Source organism: Mustela erminea, chromosome 17 (assembly GCF_009829155.1).
Source record: "Mustela erminea isolate mMusErm1 chromosome 17, mMusErm1.Pri, whole genome shotgun sequence".
Taxonomy (NCBI): domain Eukaryota; kingdom Metazoa; phylum Chordata; class Mammalia; order Carnivora; family Mustelidae; genus Mustela; species Mustela erminea.
The window spans coordinates 65,690,074-65,710,711 of NC_045630.1; the positions used below are offsets into that span (position 1 = coordinate 65,690,074).

Genomic DNA, 20,638 nt, shown 5'->3' on the forward strand with positions numbered 1-20,638 from the left:
ACTAAACGCACATACTTGGGACCTTGTTCAGTTCAGTCTAATTCGCTATGTCCTGAGCCCTAATTAGGCCTTGGGGTTGGAAAGAGGATTGAGCCGCAGGGGTTGGATGTGGGAGACACGACACAGGTCATTCACATTCACTAGCACTAGCACTGCATGGGGGAAGGTACAGGATGCTGAAGGGGTCCGGCAAGACAACCTGACAATGTTCACCAGACATAGAATCCAGGGGACCCTTGGATCTCGTTCAAGAAAAGTTATAATTACGGACCTAAAAAAAGATGTTACAATAAGATCTTTTCATCCAAGGGTTGAAACCTTTCTACAATCTCTTTTTATTCTTCTACTATCCTTTTGAGAATAGTAAGTTGTTTCTATGTGAGTTAGCAGTGGGGTAACGGAGGCACAGAGAAGCCACATGACTTGTGCAAATCACCCAGCTTGAGATAGGAGAACCAGAGCTGTAACTATGTCTCCCAAGAACCAGACCACGTGCCACCAGCAAGGCTCACATGTCCCTGGGAAGACCCACAGCAGAGGGAACACTCTTTACCAAGATTTTTGCACAAATTCTGACTCATCTTGGGAAACTGTACAAGTTGTGAGGTTGCTTAAGGCCAAACTAAAAAGTATGAAAGATCACCCGGGGTTGCTATTAAGGCCCAGTTCTCCCCTTGCAGTTTAAGTGCCTACAGGATATGTCTCCTGGCCTCTCCTCCAAGATGTCCCCTGATTCCACATCACAGGGCAATATGCTCGGCCACACTTACATCACCCACCCACACCAGAGTCAGAAGGTCCTGCCCCCAGGCTAGGACAGGTCCCTGGCCTGGGTGTCCCCTCTCAGGGTGAGGACAGGACTTGGTCCTTACACCACCAACCTGATGGCTGATCTTATTCTCAAGTAGATCAGTGTTCTCACGTGTAACCTTCTCAAAAAAGCCCTTACCACAGCACTCTCGCTGGGTTTGCTTGTGTAAGAAAGTCTAGATCACAGCACAGCTTACTTTTATCTCATTTCCTCCAACTAAGAGTTAGATGGGGAGGTGTGGGGGAAGGGTGATTCAGACAGAAACCGTGATAAGAGCCTAAGGCAGTGGGGGCAGGGCACCCACATTTGGCTTGGAAAATAAGGAAACAGTGAGATACCAGGATCAAGAAAACAGAGATTAACGCAGCCTTGCTAACCTATCGAGTGTGGGTGCGGGTACCCTAACTCACCCTCTTTCCTCAACCACATTCTGCCCTTCACATGGTTGTGCTCTGAAGGAAATGATGCCCTCCATCTCCACACAAGTCCCCGTCACCCTCCTCTGCACACATAGCCATTCTTGTCTCCAGCCGCCCTGTATTCCTTGTAAACCAGGAACATGAAAGCCTTGCCTCAAACCTGAGGGAAAACCTGTATTAACTGCTGTGCCCTCTGCAAGACTTTGCTCAAGAGGTTCTGTTGGCACCTTCTAACGCTGTCCCCTCCAAAGTGCTGCCTGGCTCCGAAGGTTTTCAGATGGTCTCCCTGGCAGTTTCATATCCAGAATACAGTCATTAAAACCTAGGGTTTGGCATCAGACAAACATACATTCAAATGCAGACTTTGCCCTGACAAGCTGTGTGACTTGGTGAATGAGCTCTTCTCTGCTAAATGGGGATAGTATTATGGACTACATGGTGTTGTGGGGACGCATGAGTCCATACACAGAAAGTACCCAATACAGTGGCGTCCATGGTTAGACGACGGGTCATGAACAGGTGTGTGATGGACGGGTGGATGGATGGACACATACACCCAAATCTTTTAATGGAGTGAAGGAACACATCAATGTTTAAGCCCTATGGCCAGCAGGGGGCGGCACTAGGAGCAGCTGGGAATAGTCGTTAGGGCAGACGTAAATACATGACGTCCTGTTAACAAAGGATAACCTTTCGTGCTCCAGGACACAGTCCTATGCACAGTCTACATCTTTTACGGTTGTGATAAGAGGTCATCAAGGGCCCCAGAAACAGAGGGGTGAGAAAGCCGAGTGAGGCAATGCACGATAAGCGGGAGAGTACAAAAGGATAATGAGCCCTATCTCAGAGAACTCAGAATCCTATTAGGAGACAAGATACGCACATTAAGCAGTAGAGATCAAAATAATTGGATGGCATTCCAATCGCATGTAACAAATGCAGGGAATTTACTATGTGCCAGGCACTGTTCTAACCATTTTACAAATAGTATCTCCTGTGATCACCACCGCAACCCTGGGGGGCAGATACTTCAGTCCCATTTCACAGATGGAGAAGTTGAAGCAGAGAGATGGAGTAACTAACCTAAGGTCATGTGACAAATATGGAGGTAGGGCCAGGTTGGGACTTGGACTTGGCATTCGTTCCTTTGGGATTGCTTGGGGAAGGTGGGTATGTGGAGGGGGGTATAGACCACACAGGTCCGAGCAGAGTTTGCGGGCAGGTCAGGCAGAGATAACCACTGTGGTTTCTTTTCCTCAGGTAAAGCAAATCAATACCAGCCAACAATGGAAGCAAAAAGCCTTACTATTTATGCCCAAGTCCAGAAATCAGGGGTAAGTTCTATATTTTTTTTTGTGGGTTGGGCCTGTCCTGTTTCCCATGGGATTCCTGGCCAGTCCACCTTGCAAAATGCATTAAATTTCAGTGCCAGATGGGACTATTTGTTACTTGAAATAGTGGAAATCACGGGGTAATCTTCTGGTCATTCTTGTCTTCATAAGGGAAAAATGAGGAAGCAAGAAGCACATGACATATGACTCCTCCAGCCCCGGCGTTCCAAATGTCTGTGGCTCTCTGTTACCAACCTCTCTCCTCTCTAGAGACAGGGGTGCAGGCTTGAGGGCAGAGGGAAGGTCCAGAAAGACTGCTGTCTGATGTGCTGGTCTGGAAGTGTAGGAGTTTGCAAAGCACCATGGAGACAGAGGACTTTGGCTGGGGAGATGGAAGGTGATATACAGGCGGAGAAGAAAGAAGGCAAAGCTTGACTGAAAGCGACTGGACCAGGGGAGAGGGATGAAAAACTAGCCATGGTGAAGCTGAGGAGCAGAGCTGTTAGAGGAAGAGGGAGGCTAAAGGAATATGGTTAGATGGGAAGATATTCCAGTTCTTCAGACACGAAGGCAATTCTAGGTAACGGCACAGGCCAGGATATGGCCATTCAGAAGACTCTAGGACAAATCTCTTATTTCTGCTGCCCCCTAGTGGCTTGGAGGATTTAATGCCTAAGCCATCACCACCTCTGAGAACCAAGCTCCATTTAAATACAGGAGTCCCAAGAGCGAACTCCACCTTTGCAATTACACATTTAGGTAACCAGTTTCAACTTTAGCATAGTGCCTTCCCTGTCTACTCTATCCCATGCTGTTCTTTTTACTGTAAACTATGACGTATATCCCAGCAGTGCACCAGGTATAAATGTCAACTCAATGAATTACCCTACCCTACCCTATCGTGTTATCTACTAAAGCAGATCTTCCCACCTTGTTTTTCTCCAACACTTTTCATCTTGTCCCTTTATACTTCTGTACATATTTCAGAATCATCTTTTCAAGTATCAGAAAAGGGAAAAATTCCTATTAAGATTGCATGGAATCTACAGATCTAGTTGAGGAGAAATTACCTCTTTCGGTACTGAGTACTCTAATACCATAGAAATACCACCCAGATCAAGGAACAGAACATTGACAGCAACCCCCACAAGACCTCCTGTGCCCACCCCTTCATCTCTATTCTATCTCTCCTCACCAGACATATCACTATCTTGACTTCTAAAAATATATTTTAGTGCATGCTATCTCTCTCTCTCTCTCTCTTTAACTTGATAAAAATAGGATTCTATAGTATTTTTTCTCTTGGGTCTGTTTTTCCCCCCCTCAATAGTACTTTCATGAGATTCGTATATCTTTGTGCTTGGATATAATGCATTCATTTTCACTACTTTATAGAACATCAGTGCATGAATATACTGGAGTTCGCTTATGTAGTTGACTATTGATGGACATTTAGGTTATTTCCAGTTTGAGACTATTATAAAAATTCAAACTATGAACATTCACATGTGTGTCTCTTGGTAGATACGTGCACTATTTTGTTGGGTATGTACCTAGAAGTAGAATTGTTGAATCACAGTGTGTGTATTCTCAAATTAGCTACATAAGGCCAAACTGCTTTTCAAAGTGAGCGCACCAATTTACTTTTAGGCCAGCTACACATTCTAATCAAAACTAGGTGTTATCAGCCTTTTAAATTTAGTCATTCTGTGGGATGTGTCTTTTTTTTTTTTTAAGATTTTATCTATTCATTTGATAGAGATCACAAGTAGGCAGAGAGGCAGGCAGAGAAAGAAGAAGGGAAGCAGGCTCCCCGCTGAGCAGAGAGCCCGATGTGGGGCTTGATCCTAGGACCCTGGGATCATGACTTGAGCCGAAGACAGAGGCTTTAAACCATTGAGCCACCCAGGTGCCCCGGGATGTGTCTTTTTATAGTTTTATTTTGCATTCCCCTAATTATTAAGGAAGTTGGACAATGCTTCTTTTATTTATTGGTCATCTTAATATCCTCTGTCTTCAAGTTCCTGTTCAATCTTTTGCCCATTTTCCTTTGGATTTCATGCTTTTAAGAAAAAAAAAAGATTTTATTTATTTATTTGACAGAGATCACAAGTAGGCAAAGAGACAGGCAGAGAGAGAGGAGGAAGCAGGCTCCCTGCTAAGCAGAGAGCTGACATGGGGCTCGATCCCAGGACCCTGAGATCACGACCTGAGCTGAAGGGCAGAGACTTGAACCCACTGAGCCACCGAGGCGCCCTGAATTTCAGGCTTTTTAAAAAGTGATTAGTATGAGTTCTTTAAGTATTTTTAGCTTTTTGGCAGTTACACTTTGTTTTCTTTTTTAATTAAAAAAATTTTTTTGGCAGTTACATTTTAGCAGAGACCTTCACCCATTCTGTGATTTGCCTTTGCAATTTGTCAGTGACACCTGATAAAGAAAGGTTCTTAACTGCAGTGTAGAGCAATTCAGTAATCTCTTCCTTTACAGATAATGCTTTTTGTGTCCTATTTGAGAAATCGTTCTGTACTCCTGGGTAATGAAGATGCCCTTTCATTTTCTAAAAGCTGTGTTGTTTATCTTCCACATTTATGTCTGTTATGTACCTGCAATGACTTTTGGAGTAGGGTGTGAGATGGGTCAGGTTTCATTTTTCTTCATATGGTTGTCCTATCAACCACATATTGAAAAGATACCCCTTGCCCCTGTCAGTGCTTCCTTCATCACAAACCAAGGGTCCGCATACGTGAGGATCTCTGTCTTGTTTGGTTCTCTGTCCTGCACCCTTTCCCTGTGTGTTTGCGCTTGTGCTGGTGCCACGCAGCCTTTACAAATCCATCGCAGATTACAGACTCATCACGAGTTTGATGTCCGGCAAAATGTCTTCTCATTTGTTCTTGTTTTTCATCAAGAGTTCTTGGCCATTTTCAGTCATTTGTATTTCATATATATTTCAGATTCAGTTTGTCAACTTCCACCTAAAAATCCTGCTGGCATTTTAATCAGAACTGCACTGATCACTTTGAGAAGACTATAATTACTTACAGTAATGAGCCTTTCCATTCACAGAAAAAGACATCTTTTCCTTCATGTCAGTCTTCTTAAATTCTCTAAATGATGTTTTATAGTTTTTTTGCATAAGAGGACTTGTCCATCATAATTTATTACTTGGAATTTGAGCATTTGAGATTTCTGGAATACTATCATCAACATTATCTTTTTAAAAATCTTGAGTTTCTATATGTTACTGATACATAGAAATACAATTAATTTTTGTATTTTAACCTTATATTTGCAACATTGCTAAACTCACTTATAAATTCTAGTCATTTATCTAGAGATGACTTGGATTCTCTCTGCACACAATCGTGTCATCTGTAAAAAGAAATTACAGTACATTTCTTCATTTTCAAGTCACATAACTTCTCTTCCTGTTTTTACTGGCTGAGATTCCCTACCCAGTGCTGAATGGAAGTGTTAAAAGAAGCATCCTTGGATGGTTCCAAACCCAAAAGGGAAACTTTCAACATCTGATCATCAAGTATGGTTTTTTGCTGAAGGCTTTTATAGCTACATTTTCACCTGACTGAGAACATTCTCTTCTATTCCTAGTTTGCCAAGGAATAGACGTCGAATTTTATCAACACTCTCTCTGCATCTGTTGATATAATCTTTTGGATTTTTTATATTGATCTTTTTTATTTATCCGCGGAACCACAGTGATCTACAAAGACTACACGGCATTCGCATTCCTGGAACAGAAATGATCTAGTCTGGCCCTTTTAAAATATTGCTGGGTCCTATTTTATTAATACTTGGTTGAGAGGATGCTGTTACTGACCGTTTGGTTTCCAAGTGCAACTGGCCTACAATTTTCCTCTCTTGTGATGCCCCAGTGAGGTTTTGAACCAAGATTATGCTAACCTGACAAAATGAGTAGAAGTGCAGGTTCATTTCCTAGTGCTACTATAACAAACATCTGCAGACAAGGAGACTTAAAGCTATAAAGTCATTCTCTAACAGTCGTGGAGGCCACAAGTCTGAGATAGAGGTGTGGGCAGGGCCATGCTCCCTCTGAAAGTGTTGCTTTGTCTCTCGCAGCGTCTGATGGTTCCAGGCACCCTTTGACACCCGTCGGCTGTAGCTACAGAACTTCTGCTTCCACCTCTACATACATTTCTTCTCCCCGTTTCTCTGGGTCTTCTCCCTTCCTGTCTCTTACAAGAACCCTTACAACCCTTACAAGAAATCTCTGGATTTAATCCAGTGGGACCTGAGTCTGAAATCCTTACCTTAATTACATCTGCAAAGACCCTCTTCCAAGTAAGGTCACATTTATAGATTCTGGATGGATCTATCTTTTGGGGATCACAGTTCAACCTCCTACAGGGTATATTTCCTTTGGGCAGGATTGATGTTATTTTTTCCCTTAAATATTTGGTAGGATTCATGGGTGAAGCTATCTGAGTCAGGGGTTCCTCTGAGGGAGGAATCTTTTAAATTACACTTTTATTATCCCATTCTCCTCCCTTTTGTTAATTAAGCAACCTTTTTTCCTGTTTTTTGGTTGCTAACCTGGAAATTACAAAATGCATCTTTGACTCACAAAGTCTAATATTTAGTCTCTTCCTGGACAATACGTCATCTTCCCTTTAACGTCACCCTCTGATTTGTGTACATTTTTTGGCCATTATTTTAATTTTATGTATGTTTTCAATGTGGGAGACATAGTTGTTATTGTTTTACACATCAATATGCGTTTACACTTGCCTAGGTTTTTATAGTTCTCTTTGTTCCAAGAGAACAAAGAGAAAAAGCTTTTTGCAAAGCTATATGTTATGATATAAAGACTAATAACGTGGACAATAATAAAATGTTAATGTTTCCCTTGCTCTTATTCATAATGGTGGTATTATAAAGACTAGGGTAACAGGGAAATTATGTAACACACATTTGCTGTCCGCTAGAGAACTCTCATAGGTCTTACCAGGACTGTTGCCTTGTACAGCTCTGGGGGACACTGCTTATGAAGAATATGTGAGAGTAACACCCCTGGGGCTGCTTGTAAGTCATGCTCCCTGGACCCATGCCCTAACTGAAGACACCGGCATAAAAAATGTACTAAGTTATTACAACTGTGTTTAAGAGAATTCCCTAAGTCCTGGTTAAAATCCTGGAGGGAGCACTAACCACGTGCTAACCATGTTGTGTTGAAGTGGAAAGACTATAAGTGGTTTTTTCCTCCTTTCCAAAACTTCTTAACTAAATATTAAAAGCATAAGTTATTAACTTCTCCCCTGGGCCCCTAAGTCAGGTCATACCAAAGTCCTTGCAGACAGGAAGACAGGCAGGGGTGGATAAAGGTCTCTTAATTAAACTGTTTCACGTTGTCTTCATCTATCTCATTATTAAGAGTACTTCTCCCTTAAATTCATTTTTTTTCTCCAAAATATGGCATCTATGAGCTGTATGGGATCTTGAAAGTCATCTATTTGAATCACTCAATTGCTGCTTGAGTTATCTTCTCATTATTACTTCCAAAGTGTTGGCTAGCTTCTTTTTACTAAAATACAGTCTGTGAACAAGCAGCATGAGCATCACCTGGGACCTTATTAGAGATGCAGAAGCTCAGGGCTTACCCCAAGTCTTCTGAAAGAGAACCAGCCTTCTAACAAGACAGCCAGGTAATGCATATGCACATTCAAGTGTGAGAAGCCCTAGTCTACCCCAGGCACTTCTGGTAATGGGGAGTTCTCTGCCTCCCAAGGCAATCCACTCCACGTCTGAGCATCTCTTAGTATTAGAAAGATCTTCAGTATGTTGAAACAAAATGTTTCTTCCAAATCCCAGTCTTGGCTTAAACCTGAAGGACTCTACAGAACAAATCTAATTCCTCTTGTTCAAGACAATCCAGCAAATATATAAAGAGATTCCCACCTTGAATCTTCTTTCCTCCCATCAACTTTTTCAATTCTATAATTCTGAGCTTCTTCATGTTAAAACCCATGTTTAGTTTCTGGTCTTGCTCTACATCCAGGAGAAGTGGGAGGCAGCACTATGCTAGACCAGAGTCCTGAAGTGTGTTGAAAGGATGACTTCCCCGAGATAAGTCTTGTTGCCTCTGTCTTACGGGGATGTGGTCTCAATTTACCCCTACATTGACTTCATCCTGGTATTATGGATTGTAAATCATTTAAAGTAACATCAACTGATTTTTTAAAAATGTGCCGGGCACTACTTTTGTGGGGAATGGGAAGAAATATGGGAATAGTCTGTTTGAAAAAACAACATGTAAATAAGTGAGAGTGTTTTAAATATCATACAGTTACATGCCAGACTTTAAATATCTGGGAATCCAGGTAGAGGAGAGGTCGTTACAAGTTGGGGTAAGCAAAGAAGAACAGCCTGATGAGAAGACCAGGCACTTAAAGCTGACGAGCCTCTGGGGACTCCTGGCTTTGATACTTCGTACACATGCACATAGGAGAGTACTAAGTCTTTCGGAGCCTTCGCTTGTCCATCTGTGACAATGGGATTTAAGGTGCAGAGTTGGCGGGAGACAAATTTGGCACCTGTGGAAACACTGTAAACACTCAGAAATGTATACTTACTACGAAGTTCCTCACTGGGGCAGGAGAGAGACGTCCCAGGAAACCATGTCAGAGTCCAGAATAGTGGGAGCGGCAGCGTGTGCTGGAATGAACTTGGTGTGTTGTAGGTGACAGGAGCCAGACAAATGTTAGGAAGATCCTGTTCCCTTCCACTGCGCTGGTGACAGCCACACCAGTTCCGGTGCACTGCGAGGAAGACTTAAAACATCTGGGGAGTGTTCTTGGTGCCGTGGGCTGCCTCTCGAGGCTGTGAGCTCCGCGATGCCACTTGGGGAGTCCAAGCAAAACCCTGGGAATCGAATTCTGGGGAATCTGCAGGAGCATTTCCACCTGAGAAGGAGGCTGGGCCCGTGGACTCGGAGGGGCTTTCTAGCTCCAAGTTTCTGGATCTTGTGTTTCTCCGTGGGCAGACTTGGATGGAAATGACTCTGCTCAGCTGATTTCCTCCTCTTTGCGTCTCTTCTAGTCTGTTCAGAAGAAAGCCGACCCCCTGCCGGCTCAGGACCCCTGCACCACCATTTACGTCGCTGCGTCAGAGCCTGTCCCAGACCCTGTCCAGGTGAGGCATCCCTCGGAGGCTCCTCTCCACAGGGAGGGAAGACGTGGAGGGAGGGGGTGGCGGGACCTGGGGAGAGCCACGATCCAACAGTCCTGAAGTGGAGAAGGCAGGCCCTAGCAAGTGGGTCACAGGGATCCTCCGTGGCCTCAGCTGTGGGACTTCCGGGAGCCCCTCCTGGCTGCTCACACGGGGACACAGCTCTCTGTTCGCTAGTGTTTCTCTGAGAGCTGTCCAAAAAGCTGTCATCAGAATCAGCTGGCATATTTGCTAAAAATAAAGATTTCTGGAGCTTTCTCCCAGGATTCTGTTCAGTCAGAATGTCCATGGTGAGCAACCAGGCATCTACACATTAAAAAGCAACCTCCCCAAGGAGTCCCAGAGCATGTTTACCTTTGCGATGTGCATCTTGATTCCAAGAGCTCCTGACTTCAGCTGCATAACAGCATCGCAGGACAGCTTTGTACAAAAGGCTCATGCGGGGGCTCCATCCAGCCCAGCCGCATCGGAGTCTGTAGGAGTGGAACGGTGCCTGGCATAAGCCCGAAGACAGTGTGGTGCGCGGCCAGGGTGGGTCCGGTTTCCGACAGCAACTGTTCCTTTTCCTAAAGGGACAGACGTAAATTCGGAGCTGCTATCTTGGCTCCAGTGGGGTTCTGTTAAATAAAGCATTTTAGAAGATAATTGAGGGTCAAAAGTCCACAGAAATGCCTACATGGACTCCTCCGCCTGAAAGCGCTTCCTGGACAGACGCCTGGGAATGCCTGGAGAGGATGCCCTGTCTGCATCTGGAGGTCTAGTCTCAGAGCACTGTCCTCTCCTATGGGGGAAGTAAACACGTGAATCCAACTTTAAAAAGCTTTAGGAAATAATGCAGATTTTTAGTGATGCTTTCTTCATCAAAAAACAGCCTGTTGTATTTCACATTTCACAGCAAAACCTCCTGAATTCCTCCATTCCCGTCTTTCTCTGACTCTTGAATCTACTCTACCTAGAAGACACCTTTGCCTGCAGTCCTGTCTCTCCCCCCTCCCTCTCTGCTCCAATTCTTCCTTCTCTCTTTGGGTCTCACTATCTCTTTCCAAAGCTCAGCGAATTAGGATTCTCTTGGCTTCCCCAATGGTGCCCCATGCCCAGTAGCAAAACAAATGGTTTTCCTTATAAGGCAAGGTCAGGGAAGAAAGCAAAGAGAAACATCTCCCGGGTCTCCCTGACTGACGGGGAGTGATGGGGTGCACACACCTGGACGGGATCTGGAGCCCTGGGGTGCGCCTCCCAGCAGGTCACTGCACCCCCTGAAATCTGAGACTCTTTCCCTTTACTCAGCAGCGCAGTTCCCATCTGTAGCCTGTGAAGGTGGTGCCTCTCCTCACAGACTTCTGTTTTGCCCCCAGGAATCAAATTCCATGACAGTCTATGCCAGTGTGACACTTCCTGAGAGCTGACACCACAGACTCAGCGAAGGGACTTTCTGAAGGAATCTGGAGGGACCACAATAAACACTGAACTTGGCTCCAGGTCCCAAGCTCCCCGTGACTCTCTGCACACCTGTACTCTTCTCAGATCAACTCCTCGGTGATGCTTTGTCCGCAGCCACCTGCGGGATGGACAAGGGACTGAGGCTTTCCGAGCCCTCAGCCTGCTCCTCAGGAAGAGAGAGCTGTAGGATCACTTGCCAGCTCTGCGGTGTAGCAGACGGAATGAGTAACGTGGGTCCAGGGAGCCCAGACCTCCCGGTTCTTGCTCCTTGCTGGGACTGGACAATAAGAGCCAAAGGCAGGAAGCTGGGACCTCCAGGACCTCTGACAGCTGACCCACCAGCCGCAACATCTGGAACATTTTACGTCTCGGCTGCCTGTGCTCGGTCCCGGGAGCTGAACCCGCTCCACACACACCTGACCAGGGCTCTGTGCCTCGCTCTCTCTCCGGACGGGCAGTGAAGGGTGAACTCCTCATCACAGGTGGAGCGCTCTCAGATTCTTCTATGAAAGAAGCTAATAGAGTCAGTATTTTATTTGTGAAACCCGGAAGCTGAAGGGTCAATAAACTGACAATGTGACTGTGAAGTCTTTGAGCTCTGAATAATGGAAACAAAATCACCCAAGATTCTTAAAAAATTCTAGAATATTTAAGTTTAATATTATATAACACATATACTTACATATGTAATATTTAAGGATTTAAGAATACGTAAAGGTATTCCGCTGAGGTTTAAAGGGATGTGACAAGTGTTTGGGGGCGCTGTTGCCGAGGAACGTGGCACCTTCAGGACTTGTCCCAGGCTGACCTTTTACTTCTACTTCTCAAAGTGATCTTTCAATCCCTACTTCTCTGTTTACTCGGTTGAACAGCGCCTGCGGAACGTCCGCTAAGATGCTCTCACCACGCTCGGAATCCGCTCACACCCATGGCCTCACCGTCCTCCGGGTCTTTACCGGGGCACCTGCCCTCCCGTTCTCACACAAAATGTAACCTGATCTAGAAAATTAACATATGGTGACCCAACAGCATCCGATAATTGCATGCTGGATAATTTAAATTGCAGGTTGCAGACAGAAAGAGCCTCTTTTGGCAAAGTCCTCTTTTTTCCCTATTCTCTGCTCTCAGGCAGGCCCGCTTCAAGGTAAGCTCTTGGTGAAACCTGTTAAGTCGGTTCTTGGAAGACCTTGGTGAACCCTGGTTCGGAAATCACCAGCCATGTCGCAGCCGTGTGAGGCCATCGACTTGCCAGCGCAAGGACGCCGGCCCCAGCTGCTTTAATGTCGTCTTCCTGGATCCAGACCCTGGCTCCTCCACCCCTACCCTGCCTCCTCTGGACCTGGAAACTCAGTGTCGCTGGCGCACTGTCTGCGCCAGAGTGGCCTCTCCCCGCGCCCCTTCATCTCCTGCTTTCTAGTTTCTAATTCGGACTCTGGGACTGAGTGGCCAGGGCGAGGTCACGCAATCACGTTCTGCCTCCAAGGGGGGCTGGGAATTGAATATCTGACAGGTTCCCCTTTCACATGGTTGGTGGGATCTGCCTTTTACAAGTTAGGGAATTCCACAAACACAAGCAAGTGAGACGGAAAGCTGAGCAGGCGAAAAACAAATCACTGTATGTCGTATAAACGTAGGCTCACAGTCTGTTCTCAGAAACCGAGGAAGCTACTAGCGAGGGTCTGTAAGCCTTCGGGTGATGAGCCCTCAGACCCTTACCACAGCTTGGCTTGTTCTAGCCCCTTAGTTCTCACGCTTGGCTTTTCCTTGTGGCCGAATTCTGCCCAATGGAAGGAAAGAAAGGAAGGAGGAGAGAGGAAGCTCTCCCCTCAAAATTCCCCAGCAGAGGCTCAAGACCTCACTGAGGAGGATGGCTGCGTCTTGTGGACTTTCAGACTGTCCTTCAAATGACGTTTGATGTCAGGTTCTGCAGCATCAGCTCCAGGGTCACGTGGGAAAGCACGCACCCCTCGGCTCACACCCTTTCCCCCCAAGACACTGCTGGTGGGGCCGGAGTGTTCCTTTTCCTCAGGCCTAAAAAATGAAACTGATACTATAGAGTCCAGCTTCCCCATGTTTCTTTTCTCATGTCTTCTTTTGATTGAGCATTTCTGAATTTTAGAGAACTCAAGAGGAACAGGCCGTTCCCGGTATTAAGGGGCTGGGCTCCAAAATGCAGCGGGGCGTAGTCCCTCCTGAGGACACGTCTCTGGTCCTACCAACCCATGTGATTGGTCAACGGGGCCTAGGCACGCTGGAGAAGCCCTGATGACAGTAAGCTACGTCTCTTCCTGAGTTTTTGTTTCTACCTCCTGGAAATGAATAAAATTTGGACAATCGATCAAGGAATTTGCCCTTTTGTCTTGTGTCACCTAGAAGTTTCCTAAGACGGCAATATGACAAAGACACGTCTCACTGCCTGGTGTCTTTGCAGCTGTGAAACCCAGAGGGTGGCTGATTGGGTCTGATAAGTTGTGACGTTGTCCCTTTCCTAGGGTGTGGGCAAGGGTTAGCTCTGTGCCCCCAAGTCACCGAAGTTGGGAGCCACTCTCCCCCAGAGAAGAGAGCTGTATATATGCCAATATTCCCAAGGTGATATAAATAGTAGAGTTTCCAGGGTACCTTTAAAATAAACACTGATGCCCAAACCCTACCTCCAACCCGAACGAAATCTGGGTGGACGTCTTCAGAACCAGGCCCCTAAAAGCAGCCCCGAGAGCCAGAGAGGGTTTTGTGACGCGCTCCCTGCGGCAGTCGCTAGAGGGAGACGGAGCGATGCGGTCCACCCCGCGCCCGCATCACCAGCGCCGCTTCTCCGTCGGGACCCGCAGGGCTGAGTCCCGACTCACGCAAGCGGCGGCTGGACTCTCATCAGCTCCGCCCCGACCGGCTGAGGAGAGCGGACATTCTAGCATTCCTAGATGCTCAGGAAGCAGCTGGGACGCGTGTCGAACTCTGACCCTGCAGCTCAGAATTTAAAAAAAAAAAAAAAAAATTGAACCAAGATAACATTTACTTTTACTGCAGTCACTCTCCCGACCTGAGAATAGGAGGAGGGGAGGGGGGAAAAGAGAAGCATGATTTATGTAAATATCTATGCAAATATTTATGCAAATATTCAACTCTCTAAATGTATGCAATTGTTCTGCACAATTTATACTCCTGCTGAGCACATTAGAGCCCCTCCTTTAGCCATTCCTCAATAGCACTTGGTATTAGCTGATTTTCTTGGCCAATCTAGTATGTGATGTAGCAGTTATTTTATTTTTCACTAAAATTATGTCCAATTTTTTGACATAAATTTATGTCTATTTGTAGACAAAATGTTTTGAAAATATTTTATGAAACTCTTTTTCCAGTTCACCATTATAATAAAAATCAATTTGTCATCCCATATATTAATATTTCAGAAAACCAAATAGTATTAATTAGGTAAGTGCCCTTTTAAATCTCAAACATCCTTTGGTTTGGATGATAAATTATTTGATTATTCTAGAAAGAGGAGAACAAGGAATTGACCCATAGAGTTCACAATGTGATCATTCCAGCCTACTGAGAGAAGTAAATGCTAATTCACTTTGTTAGGAGGTAGGGATATCAATACTAATTAATTCTTATTACTGGTGGAAAAATACAGACTTGTATATGTTTCTTTTTTTTTAATTTTATTTATTTATTTGACAGACAGAGATCACAAGTAGGCAGAGAGAGAGAGAGAGAGGAGGAAGCAGGCTCCACGCTGAGCAGAGAGCCTGATGCGGGGCTTGATCCCAGGACCTTGGGATCATGACCCGAGCTGAAGGCAGAGGCTTTAACCCACTGAGCCACCAGGCATCCCAACTTGTATATGTTTCTTAACATGTAATGTGTAATCATTAATAGAATGGATTGGTTTCCAGATGTAGGCCAGTCAATTAAGGCATTATGACATATTGGCGAGAGAAGGAACGAGGCCATAGGAAAAGTGGCTTCTGGCGGACCTGTTTGTGGGTGTAATGCCCCACCAAGAAGGAATCAGAAGGACACACCACAGTGAGCGGGCCCATGGGCATCATCATGAAAATGTCAAGGGGCCAGGTCAACTTGAATAAAAAGAAACATGGCCATCCTTCTGACAAATTCTAATTGTGTTTCAAGCAATTTTTGCTTCGTGAATGTAAATGCTATGCTGTTAGGTGCCTGCAAGTTTTATGAACACTACGTCCTTTAAGCAGATTGCGCCTCCCTTTTATCATGGTGCACGCTCTCACTCGAAGCACACCTACAATGTGCTTAGTGCACAGAGCTCACATGAAAAGGAAATTCAGGAATTATGTGGGAGGCTTGATGGCATCAGGTGTATCGACTGGTTGATAGAAGCTCCAGGACTAAGACTCACTAGATGACACACTAGTGATCCACCATTTTCCAAGGACAGGTGACACCAATTACATAAAATATCTAACAGTAATATTGAGAGTCTGACATTTGGGGATATTCGGTCAATCTGCAACCTTGCAACCAAAATTGAACACAGTGTAAATTGAGTTCCAGGTTCCCAGAGCGCTCTCTACTCAAGAAAACATGTAGGGAACTCCAAAATATGCTTAAATGTGTGTATGTATATTTTAAAATATATTCATATTTATATACATATTTAAAAATATATATATATATATATATATATATTCTGCCAAACAACTACTGTACCCAAAATAATGAGCACATCCATCACTGCTAAAAGTTATTTTGTGCCTTTTGTGATCCTACTCGCCTGTCCCCCAACCAGGTAAATTTGATGTGCTTTCTGTCCCTATAGATTAGTTTGCATTTTCTAAAATTTTTTCTAGCTGGAACTCAGAGTATACTTTGTATCTGGCTTCTTTCACTTGGCATGGTTATGCTGCGATTCCCGATTCCCGCATGCCGGCATTGCGCTAATAGACCACTCTGTTTCACTACTGAATGGTCTTCTCTTGTATCAATATAACACCATTCATTTATCCATTCACCTATTGATTGCATTTGGGTTTTTTCTAGTTCTTGGCTATACCAGATAAAGTTGCGACGAACATTCGGGTACAAGTCTTTGTATGGACACATCCTGTCATTTCTTTTTAGTAAATGTCTAGAAGTAGAAGAGCTGAATTATGTCGTAGGTAAAGTTAAACTTGTTAAGAAACTGTCAATGGTTTCTAAAGTGTTTGCAATATTGTCTTAGTCCATTCAGGCTGCTATGACAAAAGACTGTAAGCCAAGTGGCTTATAAGCAACAGAAATTTACCTGTCATGATTCTGGAGGTTAGAAAGTGCAAGGTCATGGTGTCAGCAGATTCAGTGCCAGCATGACCCAGTTCCTGGTTTGTTGATGGCTGTCTGCATGCTGTGTCTTCAGATGGTGGAAAGAAGAAGAGGCTCTCTGCACTTTTTTTTTTTAATATTTTTTATTTTTTAAAGATTTTTATTTATTTGACAGAGATCACAAGTAGGCAGAGAGGCAGGCAGAGAGAGAGGAGGAAGCAGGCTCCCTGCTGAGCAGAGAGCCGGATGCGGAGCTCGATCCCAGGACCCTGAGATCATGACCTGAGCCGAAGGCAGAGGCTTAACCCACTGAGCCACCCAGGCGCCCTGCTGCACCCTTTTTATAAGGGCATTAATCCCATTCAGGAAGGCTCCATTCTCATGATCAAACCACTTTCCAAAGCCCCCACCCCCTGATATCATCACATTGAGGGTTAGGTTTCAACATACGAATTTTAGAGGGACACAAACATTCAGTCTACAGAAATCATTTTAGGAACATATATACAGCAGTGTGTAAGAGTTCCAGTTCCTCCACAACCTTGCCAACATTTGCTTACAGGGACCCAGATTTCTCCCAAGAAACAAAACGAATTGGCTATCTCCCTGGGTAGCTAGAATGAGGTTTATTATAAGGAATTGGCTCATGATGTTGATGGAGCCTGAAGTCCTACAGTCTGCCGTCTGCAAGCCTGAGGACCTGGAGGGCTGGTGGTGTGACTTCCAGTCAGAGTCCAAAGGTCTGAGAACCCAGAGCATAGACTGTGTAATTCCCAGGCAAAGAGCAAAGACTGATGTCTCAGCCTGGGCAGTCAGGCACAGAGAGCCAATTCAACCTTCCTCTGATTTACTCAGTGCACCAGTTCAAATGCTAACCTCTTCTAGAAACACACTCACAACACACTCAGAAATAATGTTTTACCAACTATCTGGGTATTCTTCAGTTTGGTCGAGTTGACATATAAAAGTCACCAGCCCAGTGAGTCTTTTTAGTTTTATCTATTTTAAAGGATGTGTAGAAGTACCTTGTTGTGGCTCTAATTTGATTTCCTAATGGCTAATGATGTTGAGCATCTTTTCATATACCTGTTGGCCATCTGTATTGTCTTCTTTAGAAAAATGTTCATTCAGATCTTCTGCCCATTTTTTAATTGAATTTATTTTTGCTATGGAGTTGTATGAGTTCTTTATATATTTTGGATATCAGTACCTTATCAGATGTATAATTTGTAAATATTTTCTCCATTCAATCAGTTGCTTTTACATTTTGCTGATGGTTTCCTTTGCTGCACAGAAGCTTTTTAGTTTAATGTGGTCCCATTTGTTTTTGTTGCTTTTGATTTTGGTGCCAGATTAAAAAAAATAAATAACACCACCAAGACTTATGTCAAGAAGCTCACTGCCTTTGTTTTTTTCTGCACGTCTTATGGTTTCGGGTTTAATATTCAAATCTTTAATATATTTTGAGTTAGTCTGTCTCTGGTGTAAGATAGAGGTCTGTTTCAGTTTTTGCGTGAATATTCAGTTTTCAAAGCACCATTTATTGAAGAGACTGTCTTTCTCCATTGTAGATTCTTGGCTCCTTTGTTATAAGTTATGTGACCATATATGTGTAGGTTTATTTCCGATTTTATTTATTTGACCCCTCTCTCTTTTTTTTTTGATTGGCGAGAGTCTTTTCAGTTCTGTTTATCTTTTCAAAGAACCAACTCTTAGTTGATCTTCTTCTCTATTTTCTTTTTCATCCCTATTTCACTTATTTCTGTTCTAGACTATTATTTCCTTCCTTCTACTAACCTTAGGCATCACTTGTTCTTCTTTTTTGAGTTCTTTGGGGTAGAACGTTATTTATCTGCTTTTTTGAGGTAGACATTTATGGTTACGAACTTCCCTCTTAGAACTGCTTTTGCTGCATCCCACAAATTTTGGTATATTTCCATTTTAATTTTTCTCAAGATACCTTAACATTTTTGTTTTCTTCTTTGACCCATTGATTATTTAGCAGCATGTTATTTAATCTCCACATATTTGAGACTTTTCCAGTTTTCTTTGCATAATTTTTAGTTTCCTACCATTGGGATCAGAAAAGATGCTTGATACAAATTCGATTCTCTTCAATTTATTAAGACTTGTTTTGTGGCCTAACATATGACCTATCCTGGAAAATATTCCATGTGTACTTGGGAAGAATGTATGTTCTATTGTTTTGGGATGGAATGTTCTGTGTATCTGTCTGTTAAACTCCATTTGGTCTAATGGGTCATTTAAGGCTGATGTCTCCTAATCGTTTTCTGTCTGGATGGTCTATGCATTGATGTAAATGGGGCACTAGAGATCCCTATTATTGCCTTGTTGTCAGTTTCTCCCTTTTGTGTCTATTCACATTTGCTTTATGTTTTTATGTGCTCCTATGTTGGGTACATAAATATTTACAATGTTACATCCTCCTGTCAGATTGATCCCCTTATCATTATGTAATTGAGTGTACGTAACTTTAGATGTAAGGACACACACAGACTGAGGGGAAGGGATGGAAAAATATATTCCATACAAATGGAAACCAGAAGAAAGCTGAATTAGCTATACTTATATCTGACAAAATAGAATTTGAAACAAAGGATAATATGTATCCAAGGATAATACTTTTTATTCTGCTTTGCTTTATTTATTTTCTTGGGCATGTAACCCTTCCCTCTGCATGGCTGTTTGAGGGAGAAGATGATCATTAATATTTTCCCGAGAATGAAACTGAGCTGGAATAGGGTCACGGTGTTAGATTAAATTCATCTGTAATTAACCTAACCCGTTACTTCCTTCACCATCAGTGCCTTTTAGATCTTGCTACTGTTTGAGTGGGACAGTGTTGGGCTGTAGTTTCAGTATTTTTTGATCTGCTTTTATATTAAAACTCTAGAATCCAACTATTATGAAATCTGTGGTACCTTACAATGGGTCTCTGATTTCCAGTCCCTCCTCAGTGCCACTTTCTCAGCAAAATTCTGGAGGGGATGGGAATTGCTGGGCAAAATGATTTGGTTTTGCATCGGAGGCTTTCAAATTCCGTCCTTTCTTGCCAGTGCACATTGTCATTTAAGTTTCATCCAAACTTGTCCTTCTTCTCAAAGTCTCTGTCTATGGCAGGCTTGCTTTTCTGGCCTGGACCCCAGACCAGCCTCCTGCCCCAATTCTTGAGCTATTTAGGTCTTTGCTCAATTAGAAAGGGCACATTTTTTACTGGAATTCAATACATCAAGGGTTTTTTGCATGCACTACTCATTGTAGGTCCCATAGAAAAGTATGATTTTTGTTTTGTTTTTGTGTTATTATGAAATGGGAGGACTTGTTTTAAACTTTTTTTTTCTTATAGACTTTATTTATTTATTTGACAGAGAGAGATCACAAGTAGGCAGAGCAGCAGGCAGAGAGAGAAGGGGAAGCAGGCTCCCTGCTGAGCAGAGAGCCCGATGTGGGGCTGGATCCCAGGACCCTGGGATCATGACCTGAGCCGAAGGCAGAGGTTTTAACCCACTGAGCCACCCAGGTGCTCCATGTGAGGACTTTTTTTTATCTTTTTGCATTGTATTAAAAGAAGAGGTGTCAAAAATTAGTAACGTCTTGATAAAAACTTACTAGTTGGGTCTGGTGATCCAAGGCCAAAAGACAGACATATGACACTGGTCCCGGTTCAACAGGAGGTATGTCTTTGAGTAAGATACCAATCTAGAATTTCTGAAGACATAGACATGAGACCCAGCAACACTTGTAAATGGCCAGAGAGGATTGAACATTCCTAAAGAGAAAGAAAAAGGAAGAGAGAGAATACAAAGTTGGATTTTCAGCAGCTCTTGGCAACTTCATGTTCTTTCTTCTTTCTTCCTTCTCTGGGCAATGACTAGATGGTAGATGTGTGGTAATACACCCGTAGCAATTACATATTTCAGGAAGACATCTTGCTAGAAGGATGAAAGTAATATGGTTCAATCTTACGAAATGAATGAATTAATTTGGGAAATTTCATTTCTATTTCCAATGTTTCTTTGGTCCCGAACAGATGCCTATGTCGCCCATATACTACCTTTATGTAGATAAATGTATTCCTCTACTCAATTTTGAGCAAGTATACAAGAAGAATGATGAGCACGATAGTTTCATGAAT

The 20,638-nt window shown here is 43.6% G+C and overlaps 1 protein-coding gene across 5 annotated transcripts in view; it reads left to right on the forward strand.

Moving 5' to 3' along the window:
• The window catches only part of SLAMF1 (signaling lymphocytic activation molecule family member 1), a 32,837-nt gene extending 19,290 nt beyond the window's left edge, over nucleotides 1–13,547 (forward strand). For 3 of the 5 annotated variants that reach the window (XM_032318615.1, XM_032318617.1, XM_032318619.1), the window contains 3 exons: nucleotides 2,491–2,564; nucleotides 9,637–9,729; nucleotides 11,121–13,547. In XM_032318615.1, the coding sequence (XP_032174506.1) occupies nucleotides 2,491–2,564; nucleotides 9,637–9,729; nucleotides 11,121–11,171 (218 nt within the window). In that variant the 3' untranslated portion in view covers nucleotides 11,172–13,547. The other 2 variants (XM_032318618.1, XM_032318620.1) reach the window with 1 other exon arrangement.
• The last annotated feature ends 7,091 nt before the right edge of the window (nucleotides 13,548–20,638 follow it).